At 37.4% G+C, this 8362-nt stretch overlaps 2 protein-coding genes across 3 annotated transcripts; both read right to left on the bottom strand.

The window, feature by feature from the left end:
- Positions 1-875: 875 nt before the first annotated feature.
- Positions 876-3655, bottom strand: LOC133180804 (complement C1q-like protein 4). Its single transcript, XM_061315272.1, has 3 exons — positions 3598-3655; positions 2009-2245; positions 876-1267 (listed from the first exon to the last, which is right to left on the bottom strand). Exons 1-3 carry the CDS (start codon positions 3653-3655, stop codon positions 876-878), a joined length of 687 nt encoding a protein of 228 aa, XP_061171256.1.
- Positions 3656-6292: 2637 nt separating this feature from the next.
- On the bottom strand, positions 6293-8359 carry LOC133180817 (uncharacterized). Of its 2 annotated transcripts, none has more exons than XM_061315278.1 (2): positions 8301-8359; positions 6293-7893 (listed from the first exon to the last, which is right to left on the bottom strand). In XM_061315278.1, the coding sequence occupies exon 2, from the start codon at positions 7890-7892 to the stop codon at positions 6606-6608; it is 1287 nt and encodes a 428-aa protein (XP_061171262.1). In that variant the 5' UTR covers position 7893; positions 8301-8359; the 3' UTR covers positions 6293-6605. The 2 variants fall into 2 exon arrangements, with proteins under 2 accessions (XP_061171262.1, XP_061171261.1); XM_061315277.1 differs by having other exon boundaries at positions 8234-8321.
- Between the last annotated feature and the right edge of the window lie 3 nt (positions 8360-8362).

Raw genomic sequence — 8362 nt, 5'->3', positions numbered from 1 at the left:
CTGTGTTATCTCCGTGACTGAGTTCAATTCTCTCATCCCATTAATTAAAGAGAAGACTTCTGGGTGAAAAATAGTCCGATATATCTGACCTTTTCCAGGCTTTTTTCACGATTTTGATATTTTCCGTGCAATGAAAAGGTCGGAACAGGCGCCATTACGAAAACTGGGAATTCGCCGCCTCCAACCGGAGGCGGCATTCTCTGGTTGATTTTCGATACTTGCGAACCGAATTAAATGTCAGACTCACAACATATCAATAGTACAATACTTTTAGTACTAACCAACATTGTTTTTATGGTTCGTTTATATAATATATGATCCGGTGAAAACATTTTATCTGACTGTCGAGATTTGTTTTCATTTCGTGCGTTTTAAAATCTTGCAAGTCCTGTATGAAATGTGGAGTGCTATTGATAAATTGTGAGTTTGGCATATAATTCGGTTCGCAAGTATCGAAAATCAACTCTGGTTGGAGACGGCGAAATTTCCAGTTTTCGTAATGGCGCCGGTTCTGGTGTTTTCCTTGCACGTAAAATATCAAAATCGTGGGGGGAAAAAAAGCCTGGAAAACGTCAGATATTTCCGACTAGGTGAAAAAAAATCCCCAGATGATTTCAAAGTTGGTTTCTTTTCAGCGCATATTTCCTTCTCTAATTATAGCGATTTATTCAAAACAGGAATGCACAGTACAGCAAATTAGTACATGTACTAGGTAAACACTGTGTTTTTATATGAATTAGTACTACAGATAAACACAATGTGTTCATATATCAGAAGGGTCAACTTCTTTGTCTATAACAACTTTAAACATACATGTATTTCACGTCCAAGTTAGTAAGAAAAACTTTCAAAAATAGACTTCTGATTTCTTTTTATTAATCTTCATACAGTAAAAACCCAGAGAAGCTTGTCTCCCAGCCAAACAGGTTCTTCCCGTCAGATGTAGTCTCGCGAACCCAGACGGCATCCCCGGCGTTCACGTGAACAATGGTCGACCCCCCTCCATTGGCGCACGTCGTCGATCCTCCTGCGTAGTGCCCCCCTTTACTGACACCCTCCACGACCAGCTCCGTGCGGACGTCATGCCCGACGCTACACATGATTAATTGTACGTGAAAAACGTACACACCAGAGACGCTGGGGGTAAAGATCCCGGATGTACCATGGTAGCAGTTACCAACGTTTGAGATGACGTTTCCGAAGGCCAGAGTTTGATGGACGGAGATATTCTGATAATCAATGGGTCTGTTTGCATAGAAAGCTATTTCTACAAAAAAAAATTTAAGATAATAAAGAGTAAAATTAGCATTAAGCTGGTTAAGATTAATTCTACGTTTAACGTCACCTATAAACTTCAAAACCTATGAGTATTAAGTCATCTGGTACATGAATAAAAATACTGTCAATATTTTTACATCATGTAGGCTTATTATATTATGATCATTTTCAGTAAATCTGTCAGTTTAAATGATATATTCAGCTCAAATATACCCCACAAAGGGCCCAAATGTTGTCCATCTCTACGGAAAGCAGTTTCGGATTCTAAAAGTAAATGCAAACTAAAAATAGAAACTTAAAAAAACTCACTTTGCTTTTTTTTCAAAGTGGCAATTTCTCCGAAACCTACGCGCGCAGGTGACGTTGCACATAGAATGAAATTTGGACAGCCTTAAATTAGTTTGATACGCCATGACGTTTACTAGCATACTTTTCTTAGTCTGTTGAAAATTTCTTAGTGTAGATGAAAATTCGAAATTTTACACGTTAGTCTTCTTGAACTTCAAATAAACTCAGATAAAACAAATGTTCTGCCGAGAGTCTAAATGATCTTAATTTGCAATATACATGCTAGTATATATGCACAATCTAAAATTACATGTATTTTAAAAATTTGGACGGTACATCCGCATGCAACCTTCGTTTGAAGACTAGAATAACAATAAACTATAATAAATGGTGTCACTTAACCCCCGTCCAGAAAAATCAATGATAAATATCAACTGTATACCTGTGGTGACCTTTTGTGAGTTTAGTAATAATCGTCGATTTCTTTCTTGACTTAGTAATATTCTATTTTGAGTTTCATCTCTCCTGAATGCGCGGTCGCTTCCAGTTTTGGGGTTCTGTCTTACTTCCTGTCGGAGCTGCTCGACTTCCTGTCGTAGTGACGACAGTTCCTGTTGCAGCATCCGGATGTCATCTGAGGAAGACTCGGTCGCTACTTCACGGTGGGACTCTGTAAATCCTGACCACACAAGAAAAACACATATCACTATAAAGGCATATTTCGGGACGACCATTATACTGTATTTTAAGTTTGGCTAATACGTATAAATATACTCAGATAAATATTACCAATTACTTAAGATCTTTCCCGAGAGGAATTGATAAGGATTTACATGTTAGAATGTGTGAGTGTCTAAACATAGAAATCACTAGTTACCGCGGATACAAAAGTATCCAAAAAGAGCATATTATCTTCAACTGTGTAAAACGTTTGATTGGAACTCTGGGAATATTCAAATACAATTGCATAATAAAATCAAGGTCATTCCATGGCGGATTATAAATATCATATATTAATGTACTTCGGGCTCGGTGAATATTGTACTTCTCGGGTAGTAAATCATCGTATTGAGCCCCCAAACCGCAATAATTACAGTCATATCTATCGTTTATTTACATATAGTTCGGTTTATCCTTTTACAACAAACAGGCACGTAGTATTGGGGACCCCCATCCCCCACCCCACTTTTTTTCCCAAACATTACCTTTTACTCTTGAAAGTGTTCGTTAAAAGGCTGGCCCTCCATTTTTGTATCATGTTGTAAATTTTGAATTTACTAGGGGGAGGTAAATGCAAAATTATCATGTTGTAAATTTTGCATTTACCTCGCCCTAGTAAATTCAAAATTTACAACATGATATTTGTTTCAGTAAGTCAAACTAGGGTAATATGAAAGTAATGTATGAATAAAATTTGGTTGTGAAAGAAGTTGGACCCCTCTCCCTTCCCCCCACGAAAAAGGACTTTCGAGTTTGGGCAATTTTTTTCCCGCTTGTCATTTTTTTTTTTTTTTCAGGTAAGTTGTCAATATTTTTCTGCATGGCTGCCCCCCCCCTTTCAAAAACGATACTATACATACCTAAACAATAAGATTTTTGTTGTATTAATTCCAAATTAATTCAATCTATAGATTTTCCACTTCATTGTCCATATTTGGATATCTTAATATTAAGGGTGTCTTTCTCATAATATTAATCGCATCAACATCAGAATGCGTTGATACACGTAACTCTTCACAGAGTAGTTTACTAGAGTTAAAATTCTGCTTTGGAGCATTTTTTTAAAGAAAAAATTGTCAGCTGATACATGTAATCTACCTGATATTAAATATTTTTTAAAACATTAACTAATTTTAATACTCCTTGTTTGTTATAATGTACGCGGTATACTTCTACCTGTCCTGTCAAGACTATAAAATGTTTCTTAAATGTAAATAACAAGATTGCTTTCAATCTTTCCTGCACATTATACGTTTCAACTTAAGTCTTTAGGCCTACCATTTTTTTCCGGATCCGTTACGCTAAACATACTCATGCGGGGATCTAGAGGGAGAATGGGGATCCAGATCCCCTTTCCTGTGATTTTCATATTTCATGTACTTATATAAATCTTTTTTATGTAAAGTAACCCCAAATGACCTTGGTGAAACCCATAAAAAATAGACGCCTCACATATTGGTATGGAGAGTCTTGTCTCTGAAAAAGAATTGACCTAGGTATTTTACAACCCCCCCCCCCCCCCCCACACACACACACACACACCCGTAATGGGTTTTAGAAGTTTTATTGGTGAATATTGGAACTCGTCGGCTGTACAAAGGCACTCCCAAGCTCGTGCATTTGTACAACCAGGTAATTTTTATTTGCTTGTCGAAAAAATTTGAGTTGATCCCCGCCCCATTCAGAAAAAAATCCTGGATCCGCGCGTGATATGTTACAACTGCTTATAAAGCGCGACAACTCTTACCATTCCGCTAGTAGTGACAATACTGAGAAGTTTTGGGGTGGTTTTGACGCTACTTTGACTCTTTTCAAATTTTTCAGATATACCAACATTAAAATCTTTTAGAATCTAATAATCTTTAAAGTTGTCTCAAAAGGTTAGTTCTGCTTGACATGAGTGCAATTTCACTATGGAACACAAAAGAGATAACATTTTTCACCCCCATATCTTGGGGTACTGGGTAGTTATTAAAGGGGCACGAACACAGTTGCACTGCTGGTTTGTTTACAAATTTTAATTTCTCAATAATTATATTTCAAAACTTTTTTCAGTTCAATGAAGTGTACTTGCATGAAAATTCTAAAATATTATGTGGCAGTCAGGCGGGCTCAATAGCTGGTGGCCAAATCGCTCAGTTGGTAGAGCACATGAATGGAGATTCAAGGGGCCCGGATTCGAATACAGGTCTGGTCCCTTGCATTTTTCTCCTCTCCTGTTACATTGGTTGCAGTGCCATCCCCTGAAAATGACAGGTGAAAGACATGACTGGAGATTCAGAGGGCCCGGGTTCTGGTCCGTTTCATTTTTCTCCTCTCCTGTTACAATTAAATATCATTCTTCATAGCCTTACAAGAAATACCTGTGTTTGTAAACATTGGCACAAGCTTTTATTAGCCGATAGCTCAAGTGAGCTTTTCTGATCAAAATTTGTCTGTTCTCTGTCGTTGTTGTAAACTTTTTACAATTTTATCTTCTCCATAATCACTGAGCCAATTTTAACCAAACTTGGCACAGAGTATCCTTTGGCAAAGGGGATTCATTTTTTTTTTTCAAATAAAGGACCTCTTCCAAGGAGAGATGTAATTAAGAAAAAGTAAAAATTCGGTTGGGTCATTAAAAAATCTTCTCTAGAGCCAATGGGCCAGATGTGGCCCCGCCCTACCCCCCGGGTTATGATTTGAACAATTTAGAATCTACACTACCCAAGGATGCTTCCATATGAGTTTCAGCTATTCTGGTCTAGTGGTTCTTGAGAAGAAGATTTTTCCTATATATTTCAATGTAAAACTTGGATTCCCTTTTGTGGCCCACCCTACCCCCGGGGTTATGATTTGAACAATTTAGAACCTACACTACCCCAGGATGCTTCCACATAAGTTTCAGCTTTTTTGGCCTAGTGGTTCCCGAGAAGAAGATTTTTTAACGACCCCACCCTATTTTTGTCTTTTCTTGATTATCTCCCCTTGTAAGGAGACTTGGCCCTTTATTTTAACAATTTAAACTCCCCTTTACCCAAGGATACTTTGTACCAAATTTCTTGATTATCTCCCCTTGTAAGGAGACTTGGCCCTTTATTTTAACAATTTAAACTCCCCTTTACCCAAGGATACTTTGTACCAAATTTGGTTAAAATTGGCCCAGTGGTTCTTGAAAAGAAGTTGAAAATGTGAAAAGTTTACAGACGGACGGACAGACAGACGGACGGACAGATGGACAACGGGTGATCAGAAAAGCTCACTTGAGCTTTCAGCTCAGGTGAGCTAAAAAGGAAAAATCTTTTGTTCAAGAGTAGCAGAGCCAAGAGCAGTGATATATATATGGAAGCATCCATAGGTACACTGTAGCGTAGTTTCCAAGTTTGTTCAAATCATGATCCCCTGGGGTAGGATGGAGCCACAGTGGGCTATCAAAGTTTTACTGAGGAATTTATAGAAAAAGTCCTTAAAATTCTTCTTTTCAAGAATAGGAGAGCCATTGTATGTCATAAGCCGAAGGCTCAAGTGAGCTTTTCTGATCGCATTTTTACAGCATCTGTCTGTCTGTCCATCTGTTATCTTTTCAATCTTTTTCTCAAGATCAACCGAGCCAGAAAAGATGAAACTTATGTGGAAGCATCCACAGGTAGAATATATTTGTTTGTTCAAATCACGAGCCCCGGGGGTAAGTGGGGCCCCAATTAGCAATGAAAGTTTCACATGGGTATACATAGAAAAAATCTTTAAAATTTAATCTCAGGAACAGGGAAGTCAAGGTTAGTTATATTTATATATAAGCATCTTCAGGTAATGTAGATTCAAGTTTATTCCATTTCAAATCATGAATCCTGGGAATAGGGTTGGGCTATAATGGGCAATCAAAGTTTTAGGAATGTATAGGAAAAGAATCTACTGTTACAGTACTGATAAAGAATAAGAAGGGCCATAGTTACTCAGGTGAGTGTTATGGCCCATGGGCCTCTTGTATTATATATATTTGTATACAAATTAACAAAGTCTAATCACATTGTACATTTATAATATCTAATGATCTCTTTATTGCATGATTCAGATACGGGTACATCTTTGGAACTTACTTTACACCTGCACGTGATTGAAAGACACTGGGTATGACTAATAGGCATTGTTACATCTCTCAGTGCATTCATTGTTCTAATACATCTTTGTAAAGTAAACAAATGACTTTCAGTTTACACATCATTTGACTTTTGAAGAAAAAAAAATGGTTAAGCAAGTCCCCAGCTTATCTCAATTTATAATTCCAAGTACGTCATTCAAGTTTGCTTCTATTGAACATCTGTAGACTGGAGTACAATCAATCATTTTTTCAATGAATTAAGGTTTGACCATGCTATTTTACAAAATGGGTGGGCTATTAGTATACTTTCATTCTTTTCTGAAATACTCCAGACACGTCCTTTGTTGCACAGTTTCTTCAGTCTCTCTACTTCACTGGACAATAATTTTATTTCCTCTTTCTGCTGTTCAATTTTAGTGATCAAATTTGTCCTGCTCATTATTTTATGTGATGTCTTACTGTGAACAAAATTCATATCTTTTGTTTTTATAGATCTTTCTATTTCTCTTGATTTTCTTGACTTAAGCATTCGACGAACCCCTTGGCAAGGCTTGCATCTGCTGCTTTCCACTATCAAAGAGCAGTTTACAGATCGGATGCATGAGCTATATGAAACATCCCCCACAGTGGCACAAAAATCCCCTTCTCGAAATGCGACTATATGGTTAGTAACCCCACTCTTGACCAAACAGTTCACCGGGGCAATGCTATGAAATTCCTCATCAGGATTTCCAAAACAAACAGAAAAAGTTCTTAATCTTCTCATTAGGTTCTCTACCAACATTGCTGTTGAAAACTCACTGGGCATTCCATCCCAACATGGGTGAGATTTTGACACTTCTTTCCTATGTACAAAAAGATTGGCATGAAACTCTGTATCAATAACGACTGAAAGTTTGACACCTGTTCTCTCTGGGGAACTGCGGTACATTTCTATGATATTTATAGCATCATCATTGAAGTCTAAAAGATAATACATTTTGAGAAATTCGCATGCTTGCAGGTCGTTATAAAGGATTTGGAGAGGTGCGAGTGCAGTTTCTATCTCGATGGTTGGCTCAGCGAGTTGAACATGCTTAAATTCATGATCAGTATGTGTAGGTTCATCATTAGTCTGAAAATCAGTTGTTGTGAGGGCGTACCAGTCTACATGGGGTTCACATTTCATTGTTTCTTCTAGTTCATGTTGAACATTATATTCCCAGTCGACTACATGTGGTTCACATTTTATGGTTTCTTCTAGTTCACCTGGAGCATTATTTTTATTTTCCCAGTCTACCTGTGCATCACAATTATCTGTTTCATGTTTAATCATTTCACTTGGAGCACTACATTGATACTCCCAGCCTCCCTGCGGATCACACTTCTCCGATTCTTCTACAATTTTTAGTTCATGTGGCACACTATATCCATGTTCCACAAGAGGTCCATTTTTCACCAGACAATTATCATCTTCTTTTGTGAACTTCCTCTTTTTATAATGGTATTTCTTTCTCTGGCAAACTGAGGTTCTTTTTTTCCTACCCATTCTAAAATATGAAGAAAAAGGTTTTTTTCTTTTGTATAGGCTAAATACATTTTTCTCCATCCTTTCTAAATTTAAATATTAATTTATCCAAGGTTCTAGATAAAGCTCAAACAAGTTATAGGACTTTTAATCACGGGAACTGGAAGTTGCTGTAGAGAGTACATGTATGTGCGTGTATGAGAAAGGAAGACAGAACATTCATTTTGGAGCAAATTCGGGTTTGGGGTATTGTGGATCCTGACGCGATATTTAGGCCAATTAGGGCCTACCATAATTATATTAACTTCCAATGCCCGTGCAGACTTTGAATACTAAACTCTACTTTAATAACATTTACAGACCTTAGTCAAAACCATGTCACCAAAAGAAATGCATATTTTCTTTGCTGACTGAAAACATAAAATTTACCCTGCCGAGTGTTCTGGAACGAAAGTAGGTCAGTACGCAGGGCAAACCTGGGAGTCTGACGT

Source organism: Saccostrea echinata, unplaced genomic scaffold (genome assembly GCF_033153115.1).
Source record: "Saccostrea echinata isolate AGI-Se365-2 ecotype Australia unplaced genomic scaffold, CSIRO_AGI_Sech_v1 ptg000007l, whole genome shotgun sequence".
NCBI classification, from domain to species: Eukaryota; Metazoa; Mollusca; class Bivalvia; order Ostreida; family Ostreidae; genus Saccostrea; species Saccostrea echinata.
Note: the sequence above shows the minus strand (reverse complement) of the source record. Positions and strands in the feature narration are given on the sequence as shown.

Bases quoted from the DNA above. Each gene is read 5' to 3' on its own strand.
- LOC133180817 (XM_061315278.1), bottom strand. From the start codon at position 7,892: ATGGGTAGGAAAAAAAGAACCTCAGTTTGCCAGAGAAAGAAATACCAT.
- LOC133180804 (XM_061315272.1), bottom strand. From the start codon at position 3,655: ATGAAAATCACAGGAAAGGGGATCTGGATCCCCATTCTCCCTCTAGAT. The intron at 2,246-3,597 runs GTATGTTTAGCG...TTGTGTGGTCAG, and splicing joins CCCTCTAGATCCCCGCATGA to GATTTACAGAGTCCCACCGT. The intron at 1,268-2,008 runs GTATACAGTTGA...TTTTTTTTGTAG, and splicing joins CTCACAAAAGGTCACCACAG to AAATAGCTTTCTATGCAAAC.